Genomic DNA, 18933 nt, shown 5'->3' on the forward strand with positions numbered 1-18933 from the left:
TATTGTTGACATTTTAAATCTTAAAAGGAAAAATTAAATGCAGCTATACTAATAAAAGGATTTTTAATTTACTAATCTAGTACTCATGTCTAGCACTAGATAAAATTTGGAATGTAAGTTGGCTTTATATCCAAATAGTAACTCAAATGCATTTTTATGTCTATTCATTAAACTAAACAACAGAGATAATGGATTATGCTTCTTAATATATGAATCCGTATCTTGTATTACATATATTATTTGGAACAGATGCATGTAAAGAACATTTTTAATATAATCCATTTCTTTTTCATTAAGTTTCTTTTCAAAATACGCAGTTTATACTATACAAATGTGTTCTTTACTCCAGGCCATATTTTCTGGCTTATAAACAGGGTTAAATTATTATATTACACAGTGGAATTGCTTTGGCTTGGCCACTACCCACAAACTTGAGCAAATCTTAAAGTCCTCCTTTTGGACTCTTGGGGGAACCTGTTGTATCTTCACATGTGTCTTTTTAGTGCACTGAACAAATCACACAATAAAAAGAAAGGGGAAAAAAAAAAGAACAGAAAGCTCAAGGGAAAAATCAAATATCAAACACCATCAGTATTCAAAATTAATGAATAAAATTCCGGGGCCCATCATCCAGGTGCTTCTGCTTCATTCAACGACTAGCCATAGTTAGATGGTCTGTATTCACAAATCACATGGTAAAGAACCCTGTGCTTAAAAGTACATAGGCTATCAGTTATATTTATACAGAGACGATGTGTAGAACTGAATCAGTTGTCTGAATAATTCTGCCTACAGTCTACTTTTGCAAGTGTAGATTTTGTTTCACACGTTATTAAAATTTGTTTTATTGGATGATTTTCTAATCCTCCATTGCACAGTGCCCGTAGAGGTACAGACAAGGCATTGCAAGAATTAGAAAGTTTCTAAAAGTAGCCACCACATATTAATAGTTGAATTGCCAGACAGGCTTTGTATATTAAGTATTCACAATCATTGTATTGCCACCAATGTCTGATCAGTATTGTCGAATAGTATTAGTAGTTATTTAATTGATGCTATTAATTTTAGCACCTAGAAAGCAAGTAAGTACAAATTTTCTGTGGGCACTTTAATTATATGGGAATTTCTAAGTAGGGGAAAGATAATTACTGAGAAAGGAATTTATCACTGAAGGGTAAATACATGAACATTTCTGTCTTCTCAGTGGTGAAGCATGGTAATTGTTTTAAATTTGCTAATTAAGATTACATAGTAATCCATAGGTAAAATTCTGCAGGTAAAATATTGCATTTACCTTTAAACCTTTTATGTTACTATTTAATTAAATACTGCACATACTAAGGTACCATCCTTAGTATGTTATAAATGTAAGCAATCTATCAGGTCATTCCTCCATACATTCATGCATTTATCAAATATATATTGATCACTTATTGTGTGCAAAGCATTCAGCCATTTTCTGTCTAGATTCTCTCCAGAGTTGGAAGTTTGATCTATGCTTCCACACCCACCCCACCCAATCTATCATGATGATACATTAACAAGTTTGTGTAACAATACCTTTATGATTGGAACGTTAGAGATACCTAGAAAAACTTCTATTGGAAAAAATAGTTACATGAGTACACTGAAGTGTTTATATTTATAAAGATGATTTCTCTATCTCCTAGTCAAAAGAAATTACACGAAATGGCATCATTTGAATTACAACTACCACTACATTTGAAGAAAAGAGGAAGCTTGAATAGGGCCTGAGGACAATTATTATTATTACAGATTTAAGACTCTTAAAATTTCCAACATACTGGACTGGCTTCTACTGATGAGAAAGGAGCAATTTACAGACCTTCCAAAGATCTCTAATTCATTTAGGCCATTTGGGAATAGTGTAACAAATAACCTCTTTTAGCTCAGTAAGTAGTACTATACTGACTAAAAAGTGAACAGTTTATAATCTCTCACTTTGAACCAGATTGCCTTGCTTCCCTTCCCATAGAGGCAGGGGCTGCCTACATACCTCTGAATTTTCCAGCCAGGAGTGGGGTGACTCCTAGTTTGGGTTTCCCGGGCTCTGCCATCCAGTTTCCATCCTGAACAGAAGGAGGTAAGAATGGACATCTAGCCATAGTGAATCCACTCAACACCTCCCTCCCTCAGAGGTCATTTTCTATTCCTGGAGAGAGTCTAGCATGGTGATTAGGAGTAAGGGCTATCTATCTACCTATGTATGTATGTACGTATGTATCATTTATGTATCTAAATTGAATACCTGCTATGTGTTAGGGCTTCCTCTAGGCCCTGGAAATATAGTAATGAATAAAAACCAACAAACTTCTCTGCCCTTAGAAGTTTTTTTTTTTTGTGGTATGCGGGCCTCTCACTGTTGTGGCCTCTCCCGTTGCGGAGCACAGTCTCCAGACACGCAGGCTCAGCGGCCATGGCTCACAGGCCCAGCCGCTCTGCGGCATGTGGGATCTTCCCGGACCGGGGCACGAACCCGCGTCCCCTGCATCGGCAGGCGGACTCTCAGCCACTGTGCCACCAGGGAAGCCCCGCCCTTAGAAATTTTTACATTCTAGTTTATACTAGTTGACATTCTACTGGATGATTATAGAAATGTATTCAATTTCTGTCCTTTTCCTCAGTTTTCTCAGTTGTAAAATGGAGGTAATAGCAAGTACTACTTCATAGGGTGTTGGAGAGATTTAGTCATCAAATACATATGAAGCACTTAGGCCTGACACCATAAGCCTTAGCTATTCTTAGTACATGGGAAACATTGCCTAGATAAAGACATCTGTGGGCATTTTACTGTTGAGGGTAGAAAGGGAAATAATTTTGTCTCACTTTTGTTTTTTTTGCTAGAGCCAGGAATGAAAGAAATGAATTCACTGATAGAAATGAGCTTTCATTGCATCAACTGTTCATTGATTTATTCACTCATTCATACATTCATTTGTTCATTCCCTCACCCAGTAAACATTTATTGAGCAGTTACAAAGTTCCAGGCATTATGCTGGGACTCATTAGATCAATAAAATCCTGCTTAAGGAAGCTCAGAATCTAACAAGAACAACAGAGAAGTAAAGTACTATTATAATATTCTATGATAATTGCAGTGATTTTAAAAGTATAGACAAAATGCTATTTTCTCTATGCATGCTTAAGGAGATAAGTCAGTACCCATAGTTCTTCTTTGCACCTCTAAAATTTTAGCCTGTATGGTATGCACTAGACTTTAAAAAAAGGATTATTTCATTTATTTACCAGAATTGCGGAATTAACTACTCTTTGTAAATTTTCCAGATGTGATCTTTTAAAAGGAACAGTAAAAGAAGTTTTAATCTGTTTTTTGAAATCATTCAAAAACAAATTGTTCACTACTTCGTTTTCTTAACCTGTGACTGTTAAAGACAAGTTGTTTTTGATGACTCATGGTCATCATTATGAAGTTGAGCTTTCAAAGGGCCTTGAGTCTGTTGGACGGTTGAGTCTGTTGAACTCTTCTGTTAGTAACTTGTGGGACGACCCCACCCACCTCCCATCTTCCCATGGCCTTTATGTAGTTTTGGCTAAGAGGACATTTTCTTCTTCCTTCCTTCAAAGACACATAATGAGCATTTAAGATTGCTGGATAAGTGACTGAAGAAATGTGTTGCTGCTATAGTTACATTTTTGAAAATGGGACTATATGTACTTTTTCTGTAAATTTGGATCAGATTTGAAATATTGCCAATAGTAGATCAAAATTGAGACTGATGGGAGTAGAGTTGATAAAAGTGCTTTTGGACCTGTGGATAATCTTTGAAAGACTGTCTTTGCTAGTCTGTAATAGTAACAAAAGAACACTATTCCAGTTTAATGGTCCAGAAGAGAGAAATGTCATTGTGTAATATTAATACGTAATGTAGTAAAATAAATGTCATCAGTGTCTTCTATATTCAGTGATTATTCTATGATTTGTCTACCTGAACATGTCAAAGTATTTGGCTGCAACTTAGGGGAGTTGATTAGTCAGAATGAAAGCAATGAAATGAATCAGTTGATAAAGGTCCTCACCCTGATATAACCATTGTCTAACCTTATAATTTGAACAACCAGGGACATATCAGGGGGAATCCAGTTGGTACAGAAGAAACTGAAACATAATCAAAAGTGACAAAGGATCAACTGGAGATTGGGAGAACGTTAGGTAGAAAAACATTTGGTTCAGAACCAAAATATAAGATATACAACTATTTCTAGATTTTAAATGAAACTTTAAAAGTCATTAATGGAAAAGATAGAAATAATTGTGAGAATTCAAACATTTACTCATCATGCCCTTAATTATTATTTCTTCCATTTTGTCACAATATTCTTTGTATTATCGTAAAGGAGTTGTGAGAAACAATTATAAGATGAAAAATGTAACAATTTTATGAAACGTTGTAACCAAAAAATAGATTACAGAGTATTCCTTCTCTCTTATCTGTCTTTGTAAACCACATAAAATGATAAAAACACAGCTTCATCCTTAAGATCAGAGGCCAAAATGTGTGTCAAGGTGCCATAGTTGTGTATGTTTTAAATCAAACTTTAAAACAGAAATTTAAGCTGTCATTTCTCAAAATCCTTGCTTCTATATGTTAATCTCATCATTTTGAAAATTTTCTATCGTTTAAAAATCATATTCTGTTTACTGGTAATTCATGTACTCTTTCAGCCTACATTATACTCAGAGAGTAATTTTCTCTGTAGTATCTTATTGATCTGTGTGTAATTTAAAATAAGAACATTTTAATTTTATTAGCTTTTCTTAGCAAAACGGTACATGCAAATGATGCAAATAATGTATAATTTTCTTGTAATCATCCATGCAGTTGCATTTTATTTGAACACAATTTTTAATACATTAGTAATAAATGCACACTGTGGAAAGAAACGTTATAAAAAGTAAGTCATCTGTAACCCTACCACCCCTAGACAACCTTGGCAAATAGTTTACATCCTTTCAGATTTTTTATTATTGATATTCTACTAAAGAAATCTGTGTCATCTATCTCTGTCTTCTTAAAGTTGTATCTCTGTATTCATATTCACAGATGAGTCTACCTTTATCTAGAAAATAGGCTTATACCCTACATACTACTTTTCACTTGGTTTTTAAATTCAAATTGTATTATAAATACTTATCTACATTTGTCCTTATGAATGGTTGCATTTTGAAGATATATGATATTTTTTAGCAATTTCTTTACTTTTGGACGTTTATCTTGTATCCTTTTCTTTCCTATTATAAAGACCACATTATAAAAAAATTCTCAAATAGTTTAAAAAATGTACTTTTCTGAATTCCCAGTGGAATTGTTGGGTCCAGTGGAATGTACACATATGCTGTACTGAAAGCTGTGGACCAACTCCCATCCTAGAAATATTGTCTGTACTGGCCCTTTCTACAAACTCTTGCACCCTAGTGTGAGAATTTTTTTTTTCCAAAAAAAATTTGAGAGTTGAAAAATGATAGCTATGCTTGCTTTCTCTAGAAGAGGCTAAAATATTACCAATATTTCTGTAGGTTTTTTATTGTCCACAAAAAGAAGGCTAGCCACCTAACAACTACTTGGTCAGACCCAAACCAACCCATTAGGTTAGTGGCAAATTCCTCTTTGTTTTTAAACATTAAAGGAGCGAGGACTGTATCTTTAGAATATCAATAAAGTATTTAGTCCAGTATTATTTACAAAAAGACTTTTTGATAATGGCTTCTAAGTTGACAATAAGGATAAAATCTCAGAGGAATCTTTTTAGATCACAGTCTAAAAGCATAAACGTTCGTAAGAATATCAAAGGAATGCTTTTGCTGGATTCACTCCACTAATTCATGTAGGCAACATCCCAAACTCCAACAGCCGGCAGTTGCTTTGTTGAAGACAAACTGCATCTGTAATCAGTGTGACAGGACCACAGGTTGCATATCATCACTTCCACCAAGTTATGCAAGGAAGCGTAACCTGAATAATATTAACACCGTCATTGGGAGAGCACAGACGTCAATAAGAATACTTTTAAATGAAGTAAAAAAAATAGACTTCAGGCATTGAAGCAGAAATTTGCATTTGGCCAAGGTTTTGCAGTGGGATAGAGTTTTTTAAAACATTGGGAATGAGGTTAATTGCATGGCTAATTGACCTGGGGAAAAAAACGTAGTAAGTGCATTTCTCTTCTCCAAAGCCAGGAGGTCAGAGTGAGTATTCATCTATCCTTCTTATCCACACTTAGGGCTACTAGAAATGATATTCTGGTGATGTCTGATGGCTACTAGGAATGAAATGTAGATGGGACCTCCTCAGTAGTTGTAGCTACAGATGATAAACCAGAAATTCATTTTGGTCATAAATTGCTCCTTGGTCCACTCTGTAAGCTACATCATCTAAATCAGACCAGTACGTTTATGATCACAAAAATCTCCTATCAATGGTTGTAGACAATATATTACATAGGGACTGTCTTACATACTGCTGGTGTCTTTTGAACTTGAGATCAACACCTCTGCTGGATTTTTACCCTGCTCGTCCTCCTCATTCCTCCTCCTCCATCTTGTAACTTCCAGTTGTTGAAAGCGTAATATGTGCCAGGCTTTGTGTTGAGCATTTTTTATTTATTTATTTTTAAAATTTTTATTGGAGTATAGTTGATTTACAATGTTGTGTTATTGTCTGCTGTAGAGCATTTAAAAAATATTGCCACTTATCCTCAGATTATTTTGAGTCAGTAACAGTTAAGGTGTTGTGTTACATTGCCTTCTTTTTAGAGATGAGGAATCTGAGATTCAGAGTTAAAGTAGACTCAGGGACTTATTGTTCAATGATAGTTTTCTCATTACTTACCCTCTTTGATCCTCAATTGCTAATCTAACAATAAAGTAGTAGACAATGTTTACTGAGGGCTTATGATGTGACAGACACTCTGCTAAGTACTTGGACTTTACAACATCTCTAAGAGGCAGGAATTATTACCCCCCCCCATGTTAGATGAGAAAAATAAGGCTTAAAGAGATATAATTAATTATACAAAGACACAGGGCTAGCAAAATCAAGAACAGAAATCAGATGTGGGATACCATATAATACAAAGCCTAGAGGATTCAATGTAATAATTCATTTTAAATGCTTAATATAGTGCCCATAACATAGAAAGTATGCAGTTCATGTTACTTTTTACAGTTAGTGGCAGTACCAATAATTGAACTAAGATGCCTGACTTTAGCCTATGCCTAATTTCTAACTTTTGACTATACAAAATAAAATTGATTTACAAATGGTTATTGCTGTTGAGAGAAAACTTAGAGGTCAATTCCCCCACTTTTAATTTTTTTTGGCCAAAGATCCATAGTTGACAATACCCTACTGAATGCTGCATATCTTTTACAAAATGTGTTTCATTTTATATTTTTAGGTGGTTTATTGCAAGTCATCAAATACCATGCAATTGTGAACACTTTACGTAAACATTACTGTTTATTAATTGTTCCCATTGTACCTCTGTCTGAAGTTTTTCAAGAATGACTTTGTTTGGAAATTAGTATCATTAGAAGTGAATTTTCAGTTAGCAGCTTAGCAATTATCTATTAAACTCCTACTGTGAGGATGACTACAGGAGTATAAAAATCAGTAACTTGCATTTCCTGAAAGATACATTTAAGCAAACCAATCATTTGAGTTCAAGTGATAGGAGCAGGGTCAAGGTATTAATAGAGGTCAGGGAGAGAAGAGAAGAGGGACAGCTGTCCAGCCCAAAATATTATAAATGATCCTGCAGAAAACAATCTTCTTCATTCCAAGACAAATATACCGATTTTTTTAATAGACCAAAATGTAAGTGTGCATACTTTATCAATAATTAGAATGCAGCCTTACCTGACATGAAAACTGACTTAATATTTACATTCTCATTCTCTTCTCTGTCTCTTTTTTCTTTTCCTCCTCAGCTAAGTAGAAAGACTCAATGCGTTTTCATGCTAAACTTTTCAGCATACCATAAAAGAACAGCACATTGGACAATTAAATTCTTATATTTTTTCTTTCTACATTTAAAAATATTAAGGGAAGAAATTATTCAGCCATGAACTAGTAGGGCAAAATAAATACTGGAAAAAATGCTTTTGACTAGAGTTTGTTCCAATGATAATTATGAAATATGTCAAACTGTTCTGAAATAGTAGATACTTATTGCAGAAAATAGAAAAAGGGAATGATATTTGTTGTCCAAAATATCAAAATAGTTTTAAAAAAATGTTAATTAAAAAAACAAAGGACTATTATTGTGAACATATGGGGAGACTTTTTGATACTTCATTTTACATGGTTTGACTCTTCTGGTTCCTAATTTATGTATGTGACTATGGAAAAAGTTGGGTACTTTCAGAAGTCACATTAAGTATTTTACAGCCAAAAAAAAGGGTAAGAATGTTCATATTTACTGGTATGTACATATTTATTTCAAATCTTATCTAGAATCAATCATAATTTAAATGCAGTGTAACTTGACAAACTATAATAGGTTTTAGTATACAAAATGAAAATTTGTTGATCATTCAGACATTGAAATTAACTTGATAAATACAAATACATATTTATTCCTTATTAAAGTTTTAAGGTTTTATTTATTTTAATGTCTGTATAAAAACATGGAGCAATAGAATTTATGACTATAAATGCAGAAATCCTACATAACTTTAACCATTATTTACCATTAATGATGTTGAGTTTATTCTAAGAATGCAAGCATAGATTTTAATTAATCTCTTAACCTATAACTTAATTTTTCAGTTCAACAGGTCAGTTGATTCAGAACATTTAATAAAATGGAGAATATTTTGTTTTTATATAAAATCACCTTGTTTATTTTGGAACAGAGATTTCTCCTTTTAAGTGATAAAGATCATCTACCTAAAATCAATAGTCAACATCATTATAAAAGTTGTAATATTAAAGACATTTCCATTAAAGTCAGAAATAATACAAATATATCATGGTCACCACTATGGCATACTTATTAACTGTGGTGCTAAAATTTTTGGCCAATAATGTAGAAGTAAAGTAGAAAAAGAAAATAAAATATAAGTATATATTGAAAATTATGAACTAAATCCTGACTATTTGACAGGCAAAGAAAAATGTACCTAATATATGAAAAGATATTTAAAAGCAATAAGAAAAAATGAATATGCAAAGTAAAAATGAGCAGTTTTCTCACAAAAATATTATATTTTATCAAAACTAGATGAAAAATATAAAACCTTACTAGTAATCAACAACATACATACTGAAACAGTGATTGATACTTTTCTAAAATCAAAATAGTAAAGAGATAATCATAGACTTTAGTTGAGCAGAACACAAGAAAATGGACATTCTCAGATACTACTTGTGGGATTATAAATTAGTTTAACTTTTCCTAGAAGAAAGTGGTCATATTTCACAAAATCTTTTAAAATATTTACATTCTTATGATATAACTTTATCACTTATAATCTTGTTAAGGAAATAGCCACAAGAAAAACAAAAAATGAGAAGAAGCAAAGTGTTTTTTTTTGTAGTTGCAGACTGGCTAAATAAGTTGTTTTATGAATAATATGATAAGTAATGCAATAAAATTCATGATATTTAATGATAAGAGACTATGTAATAGTATGGGTTATATGTGTGTATATGTGTGTTTTTGTGTATTCCTAATTTTGAGAAAAAGGGAAAAAATACACATTTATAAGTTTTGAAAAAAATCATTAAAATATTGTAGCTTATCATTTGGCAGTTGAATTATCAGTGATTTTTATTTTCTACTTCATTTATTTATTTTATGAAAAGGATAGTATTACTTTTATTAAGTACATAATTATGCTAAAATTTTAACACAGTTCCCATGAATAGTTCCGTAATCTATGGAATAAATTTTGCTTTGTGCATAAATTGTATGTATATTAGATGCTAAAAGCACTAATTAAAAAAAAATTTCTAGCTTTAATTGATCCAGTACATAACAGGTCTGTTTTAGTTAAACACCAATCCTCTAAAAACATGGTCCAAATATTAGTTATCAAGGTATATTACCTGTAAGTAATTTCATAAAATACAAATTTTGCTGCTGGCCTGTCAGTCTACAAATTATATATATAACTGTTGCACATCATGATCAGTGACCAATCAATCATGCAGCTTCTTTCACTCTATTGGTGACTGGTCAGTGCACATCCACTAATCAGTTCATTCACAGAGAAGCTTATAGTGGTCTCACCTCTTTTTAAGTGATAAACCCATGTGACATTTTATAAATATGAATATTCAAAAAAGAAGAATTGGCCAACAAAGATGGAAAGAAAGAATGTTTTGGGAGTGAAATTTCAATTAAACATTTCTTTCTAGAGAACAAATAGCAGATCACTGTCACCATTTGGAATACTTTATATATGCAGCCAGGGCAACTTAATGAATGTGAATTTAGCATAAATGAGGACATTGGTTGTGATGAATAGGTAAAGATGTCCTAGAGGAAATGATGCCAACAAAAACTTTACATTAAAGGAATCTCAGAGATATTGCACATCAGTGAAAGCAAAAACATGAAAATGATGGAAGCAGGCTGATCCATACTTAGAAAGGAGTATGACAATTCTCAAGGCTTAGAAAAGATGCTTGCTCAATATAGAAATTTACAGAATAAGAAAGCAAGCATTATTCAAGATACTGAATGAATTTTTACAAGGAAAATAATTCTCAAAGTTTCTAATATTAAATTACAGTTTATTAAATGTTAGTTTTACTATTTTCTATTTCCCTTTACATTTGTAACTGGTAGGAAGTTTTTACAGTTTTATCTTCACTTATCCTTCTTTGATGCTCTTCCTTTCTTTATGTAGATCCAAGTTTCTGATGTATATTATTTTCCTTGTCTGCTGTAGAGCATTTTAAAAATATTGCCACTTATCCTCAGATTATTTTGAGTCAGTAAGAGTTAAGGTGTTGTGTTACATTGACTTCCTTTTAGAGATGAGGAATCTGAGATTCAGTTAAAGTAGACTCAGGGACTTATTGTTCAATGATAGTTTTCTCATTACTTATCCTCTTTGATCCTCGATTGCTAATCTAACAATAAAGTAGTAGACAATGTTTACTGAGGGCAAAGAAAACTTCTTTTAACATTTCTTGCAAGTAAGGTCTACTGGCAACACATTTTCACAATTTGTGTTTGTCTGACAAGTCTTTATTTCTCCTTCATTTTTGTAAGATAATTTTGCAGAGTACAGAATTCTACATTGGTAGTTTTTTTTTCTCTCAACACTTTAAGTACTTCACACAATAATCTTCTTGCTTGCATGTTTTCTGAGAAGTTAGATATAATTCTTTGTTACTATATAGGTTAGGTGTATTTTAACTTTGGTTTCTCTTTCTGAATTTTTTCTTTATCTTTGATTTTCTGTAGTTTGAAAATGATATGCCTAGGTATAGTGGATTTTTGTTTGTTTGTTTTTTTGGCATTTAACTTTCTTGGTGTTTTCTGAGCTTCTTGGATCTGTGGTTTGGTGTCTGACATTAAGTTGGGGAAATTCTCAGTTATTATTGTTTCAAATATTTCTTCTATTCCATTCTCCCTCTCATTTCCTTCCCATTATACGTATGTTTCACCTTTTGTAGTTCCACAGTCCTTGGATTGTCCTGATTTTTCAGTCTTCGTTCTTTTTGCTTTTCAGTTTTTGAGGTTTCTATTGATATATCATCTAGCTCAGAGATTCTTTCCTGAGACTTATCCAATCTACTACTAAGCTCATCAGAGGCATTCTTCATTTCTGGTACAGTGTTTTTGATCTCTAGCATTTCTTTTTGGTTCTTTTGTAGAATTTCCATCACTCTGCTTATATTGCCAATCTGTTCTTGCATGCTGTGATTTTAAATTCCTTGCCTGATAATTCTAACATCAACATCTCTGTCATATCTGGTTCTGACGCTTGCTTTTTTTCTTCAAATTGTGTTTTTTGCCTTCTGGTATGCCTTGTAATTTTTTTCTTGAAAGCCAGATGTGATGTGCCAGGTGAGAAGAACTGCTGTAAATAGGTTTTTAGCAATGTGCTGGTGAGGAGTGAGGGGAGGGCAAGTGTTCTATAGTCTTTTTTTTTTTTTTTTTTTTTGCAGTACGTGGGGCTCTCACTGTTGTGGCTGCTCCCATTGCAGAATACAGGCTCCGGACGTGCAGGCTCAGCGGCCATGGCTCACAGGCCCAGCAGCTCCGTGGCATGTGGGATCTTCCCAGACTGGGGCACGAACCCGTGTCCCCTGCATCGGCAGGTGGACTCTCAACCACTGAGCCACCAGGGAAGCCCCTATAGTCTTATGATTATTAAATGTTAGTTTTACTATTTTCTATTTCCCTTTAGTTTTCAGTCTTAGTAAGCCTTTGCCTCTGGACTGTGAACTTTATGTGTGCCTCTTTGCCCCCTCTGCCCACCTCCCGTTTAGGTGGGACAGAGTGACTAGAGGGGGCTGGAGTTGAGTATTTCCTTTCTCTAGGTCTGTTAGGCTCTGGTTAAGTAATTTATCCTGAGGCAGATATCGTTAAGAACAGAGTGCTCTGATGTACTTTGAAATGCTTCCTTTCTTCTCCCTCTGCCAGAAGCACCCAGGGATTTTCCCCTGAGTTCATTTACTGTGAGAACCTGGTCAGGATGCTGGAAGAAAATCTCACAGAATGGTGAGGGACCCGTATAACTACACCACCCTGGAGTTTTCAATTATCAGACTTGTTCACGGTGAACTTCCAGCAATATATCAATTATAATTCAGATTTTCTACCCCAGCATTGGTTCCCATGGAACTTTCTGCTAGTGAGTCTTTGATCCTATAGCTGAGACTCTCTTTATTTGCCTGTCTCTCCAATCTTGGGGACAGATGTTTGCCCTGTGTCCCCCACTTAGGGATCCAGGGAGAGTTGTTGATATTTCAGTCTGTTCAACTTTTTATTTTTTGTTATGATAGAGTGACAATTCCAAGCTCTTTACTTGTGGAACCAGGACTTGAAAGTCAAGCTTTTAATGTTTTCACAAAAAATTTCAGATTGTGGAACAATCATAATTTTCTCCATTGGTTATTAAGATCACTTTAAATGGTTTCATCTTGCATTGTCACTTTTAAATTCTGCACTACCACGACTGTAATATGCTAATTTCTTTTTTTTTTTTTTTTTTTGCGGTATGCGGGCCTCTCACTGTTGTGGCCTCTCCTGTTGCGGAGCACAGGCTCTGGACGCATAGGCTCAGCGGCCATGGCTCACGGGCCCAGCCGCTCTGCGGCATGTGGGATCTTCCCAGACCGGGGCACAAACCCGTGTCCCCTGCATCGGCAGGCGGATTCTCAACCACTGCGCCACCAGGGAAGCCCTGTAATATGCTAATTTCTGATTTATATAACACTTTAAAGAATACAATAGTTGCTGACTTTCAACTCTTTGATATTAGCTTTCTATCTAGTGAAAGTGCTGGATATGTAAATAAGAAGAAACAAAGCACAACTTTATATATTTATCATTCTGATATTACTTTCTTGTTCTAGTGTGATCACTGCCTGCCTCTTTATAATGACAAGCCTTTTCGCCAAAGTGATCAAGTTCACACCTTCAATTGTAAACCCTGTAAATGCAACAGCCATTCCAGAAGCTGCCACTACAACATCTCAGTGGATCCCTTTCCATCTGAACACCACAGAGGAGGTGGAGGAGTTTGTGATGACTGTGAGCATAACACTACAGGTAGCTAGCAAATAACACAAATAAGAGAAGCTCACTTGGTCTTGAAGCCCATGTGCTTCTATATATAATGCATATTATTTTAAATTATGTTATTGCTATCTTATTTAAGAAAGTGCTTTCATATCATTAAGTTTGAAAACCACTCTGGTTTACTGAATCTTCATGCTCCAAATGATTAGGTAGTTTTCAGATATAACACTCTAGTCTTAGACTATATATTTTCATGAAAATGTTTTTTTTAAATAAGTTCACAACATTTGATTAGATCATGAATATATTTTGGATACATCAGGAATTACTGTATTATTCTGAGTATATATATCCTTGAAATAAGTTTTCTGTTTGACCCCTGATCTTCCATTATGTCTGGATTCCCATGTAGAGAGGTTTACAATCATTCAGATTTGGCATGGACTCTAGTAATCAGGGAATACTCTTTTAAAAAATGTTCATTAAATGCATAAAATAACTATTAGAGTCTTGTCCCTAAAACCATCCAACATTTTGACTAGTCATTGAAAAATTACTATTTTCTGAAAGGCTGATATGTTAAAAGCAGAAATAGACAATGTCTGAATTTGTAAAATATAATAGCCCAAGTCTGATGGGTTTGAAAGTGTGCTACTCTGAAGCATGAATGAAATTGTTGGATAATTATTGATAACCTAAAGTGGGACAAGCTCTTGGCTAGGTGCTGGGAATATAAGGATTAACAAGATGATGAATTTTCTTGTCTTTGTATGGATTATTACATGGTGGTAAAGGCACCCTATTAAAGGAACAATTAAAAAGTTGTCTGATGAGTGCTAAGATGGGGAAGTATAATAGGAGTTAACCAGGTGAAGGAGTGGGGCTGGGGATTAGCGTGAACAAAGTTTTCCAGTAAGAGAAACAGTTGTGCAATGGCCTAGAGGAGAGAGAAACATGGCGCCCTTGAAGAACTGTTGAAAGTGCAAATGGCTAATTGTTAGAAAAGGCACTAGGAAGAAAGGCAGAACCCAGATACTGGAGGGCTCTCTAAACCATGGTAAAGAGATTGGCTTCTATCCTAAGGTTAAAGAGATGCCATTTAAGGGCACTTAAGGAAAGGAATTTTGTGATTTCTAAAGACCCATCTGGTTATAAAGTGGAGAATGGATTGGAGAGAGTCAAAAGTGGTTTGGGAAAAAACGTTAGTCAGATATTGCAATGGTCCAGATGAGAAATAATGCGGGAAAACATTTAAGGTGGTGTGGATAGAGATGAGCGGATCCAATAGAAACTTAGGGTAGGCAGGGACAGCATTTTCCGAGCAAGGTGCAGAGTGTAGGTAAAGGAAGGAAGAAGAGTCAAGACTTATGTCTAACATTCCAGTTTGAGAAACACGGTCAACGTTGGTACCAGCCATTGAGATAGGAAATACAGGAGGATCAAATTGAGGGAGAAGATGACAAGTTCTGTTTTGGACAAGTTCACGGTGTGTTTCCAAGAAACAAAGAAGAAACTCTCTTTGGGGTAGTCAGAAACACAGTTCTGAAGCTCCTTTCTTAAAGAAAGACTTCCATGATGCTTCAGAGAGGATCAGTATAATCTATATACTTTAGTGGCATCTTATGGTTATCACAGTTTGTAAATATATATATATATATATATATTTTTTTATTCTTTATTTTTTTTTATTTTACAAATTTAATCAGTTATACATATACATATGTTCCCATATCCCCTCCCTTTTGCGTCTCCCTCCCACCCTCCCTATCCCACCCCTCCAGGCGGTCACAAAGAACCGAGCTGATCTCCCTGTGCTATGCGGCTGCTTCCCACTAGCTATCTACCTTACATTTGGTGGTGTATATATGTCCATGCCGCTCTTTCACTTTGGCACAGCTTACCCTTCCCCCTCCCCATATCCTCAAGTCCATGCTCTAGTAGGTCTGTGTCTTTATTCCTGTCTTACCCCTATGTTCTTGATGACATTTTTTTCTTAAATTCCATATATATGTGTCAGCATACAGTATTTGTCTTTCTCTTTCTGACTTACTTCACTCTGTATGACAGACTCTAGGTCCATCCACCTCATTACAAATAGCTCAATTTCATTTCTTTTTATGGCTGAGTAATATTCCATTGTATATATGTGCCACATCTTCTTTATCCATTCATCCGATGATGGACACTTAGGTTGTTTCCATCTCCGGGCTATTGTAAATAGGGCTGCTATGAACATTTTGGTACATGTCTCTTTTTGAATTATGGTTTTCTCAGGGTATATGCCCAGTAGTGGGATTGCTGGGTCATATGGTAGTTCTATTTGTAGTTTTTTAAGGAACCTCCATACTGTTCTCCATAGTGGCTGTACCAATTCACATTCCCACCAGCAGTGCAAGAGTGTTCCCTTTTTTCCACACCCTCTCCAGCATTTATTGTTTGTAGATTTTTTGATGATGGCCATTCTGACTGGTGTGAGATGATATCTCATTGTAGTTTTGATTTGCATTTCTCTAATGAGTAAAGATGTTGAGCATCCTTTCATGTGTTTGTTGGCTGTCTGTATATCTTCTGTGGAGAAATGTCTATTTAGGTCTTCTGCCCATTTTTGGATTGGGTTGTTTGTTTTTTTGCTATTGAGCTGCATGAGCTGCTTATAAATTTTGGAGATTAATCCTTTGTCAGTTGCTTCATTTGCAAATATTTTCTCCCATTCTGAGGGTTGTCTTTTGGTCTTGTTTATGGTTTCCTTTGCTGTGCAAAAGCTTTGAAGTTTCATTAGGTCCCATGTGTTTATTTTTGTCTTTATTTCCATTTCTCTAGGAGGTGGGTCAAAAAGGATCTTGCTGTGATTTATGTCATAGAGTGTTCTGCCTATGTTTTCCTCTAGGAGTTTGATAGTGTCTGGCCTTACATTTAGGTCTTTAATCCATTTTGAGCTAATTTTTGTGTATGGTGTTAGGGAGTGATCTAATCTCATACTTTTACATGTCCCTGTCCAGTTTTCCCAGCACCACTTATTGAAGAGACTGTCCTTTCTCCACTGTACATTCCTGCCTCCTTTATCAAAGATAAGGTGACCATATGTCCGTGGGTTTATCTCTGGGCTTTCTATCCTGTTCCATTGATCTATCTTTCTGTTTTTGTGCCAGTACCATACTGTCTTGATTACTGTAGCTTTGTAGTATAGTCTGAAGTCAGGGAGCCTGATTCCTCCAGCTCCATTTTTCGTTCTCAAGATTGCTTTGGCTATTCGGGGTCTTTTGTGTTTCCATACAAATTGTGAAATTTTTTGTTCTAGTTCTGTGAAAAATGCCATTGGTAGTTTGATAGGTATTGCATTGAATCTGTAGATTGCTTTGGGTAGTAGAGTCATTTTCACAATGTTGATTCTTCCAATCCAAGAACATGGTACATCTCTCCATCTATTTGTATCATCTTTAATTTCTTTCATCAGTGTCTTATAATTTTCTGCATACAGGTCTTTTGTCTCCTTAGGGAGGTTTATTCCTAGATATTTTATTCTTTTTGTTGCAATGGTAAATGGGAGTGTTTCCTTGATTTCACTTTCAGATTTTTCATCATTAGTATATAGGAATGCCAGAGATTTCTGTGCATTAATTTTGTATCCTGCAACTTTACCAAATTCATTGATTAGCTCTAGTAGTTTTCTGGTAGCATCTTTAGGATTCTCTATGTATAGTATCATGTCATCTGCAAACAGTGACAGCTTTACTTCTTCTTTTCCCATTTGGATTCCTTTTATTTCCTTTTCTTCTCTGATTGCTGTGGCTAAAACTTCCAAAACTATGTTGAATAAGAGTGGTGAGAGTGGGCAACCTTGTCTTGTTCCTGATCTTAGTGGAAATGGTTTCAGTTTTTCACCATTGAGGACGATGCTGGCTGTGGGTTTGTCATATATGGCCTTTATTATGTTGAGGAAAGTTCCCTCTATGCCTACTTTCTGCAGGGTTTTTATCATAAATGGGTGTTGAATTTTGTCAAAAGCTTTCTCTGCATCTATTGAGATGATCATATGGTTTTTCTCCTTCAACTTGTTAATATGGTGTATCACATTGATTGATTTGCGTATATTGAAGAATCCTTGCATTCCTGGAATAAACCCCACTTGATCATGGTGTATGATCCTTTTAATGTGCTGTTGGATTCTGTTTGCTAGTATTTTGTTGAGGATTTTTGCATCTATGTTCATCAGTGATATTGGCCTGTAGTTTTCTTTCTTTGTGACATCCTTGTCTGGTTTTGGTATCAAGGTGATGGTGGCCTCGTAGAATGAGTTTGGGAGTGTTCCTCCCTCTGCTATATTTTGGAAGAGTTTGAGAAGGATAGGTGTTAGCTCTTCTCTAAATGCTTGATAGAATTCGCCTGTGAAGCCATCTGGTCCTGGGCTTTTGTTTGTTGGAAGATTTTTTATCACAGTTTCAATTTCAGTGCTTGTGATTGGTCTATTCATATTTTCTATTTCTTCCTGATTCAGTCTTGGCAGGTTGTGCATTTCTAAGAATTTGTCCATTTCTTCCAGGTTGTCCATTTTATTGGCATAGAGTTGCTTATAGTAATCTCTCATGATCTTTTGTATTTCTGCAGTGTCAGTTGTTACTTCTCCTTTTTCATTTCTAATTCTATTGATTTGAGTCTTCTCCCTTTTTTTCTTGATGAGTCTGGCTAATGGTTTATCAATTTTGTTTATCTTCTCAAAGAACCAGCTTTTAGTTTTATTGATCTTTGCTATCGTTTCCTTCATTTCTTTTTCATTTATTTCTGATCTGATTTTTATGATTTCTTTCCTTCTGCTAACTTTGGGATGTTTTTGTTCTTCTTTCTCTAATTGCTTTAGGTGCAAGGTTAGGTTGTTTATTCGAGATATTTCCTGTTTCTTAAGGTGTGATTGTATTGCCATAAACTTCCCTCTTAGAACTGCTTTTGCTGCATCCCATAGGTTTTGGGTCGTCGTGTCTCCATTGTCATTTGTTTCTAGGTATTTTTTAATTTCCTCTTTGATTTCTTCAGTGATCACTTCGTTATTAAGTAGTGTATTGTTTAGCCTCCATGTGTTTGTATGTTTTACAGCTTTTTTCCTGTAATTGATATCTAGTCTCATAGCATTGTGGTTGGAAAAGATACTTGATACAATTTCAATTTTCTTAAATTTACCAAGGCTTGATTTGT

The 18933-nt window shown here is 34.8% G+C and overlaps 1 protein-coding gene across 1 annotated transcript in view; it reads left to right on the plus strand.

Moving 5' to 3' along the window:
• The window catches only part of USH2A (usherin), a 790488-nt gene that overhangs the window by 99074 nt on the left and 672481 nt on the right, over positions 1–18933 (plus strand). The window contains exon 9 of the mRNA XM_060088664.1: positions 13581–13776. Coding sequence (XP_059944647.1) covers positions 13581–13776 — 196 coding nt within the window. The remainder of the gene's footprint in view (positions 1–13580; positions 13777–18933) is intronic.

Source organism: Mesoplodon densirostris, chromosome 2 (genome assembly GCF_025265405.1).
Source record: "Mesoplodon densirostris isolate mMesDen1 chromosome 2, mMesDen1 primary haplotype, whole genome shotgun sequence".
NCBI classification, from domain to species: domain Eukaryota; kingdom Metazoa; phylum Chordata; class Mammalia; order Artiodactyla; family Ziphiidae; genus Mesoplodon; species Mesoplodon densirostris.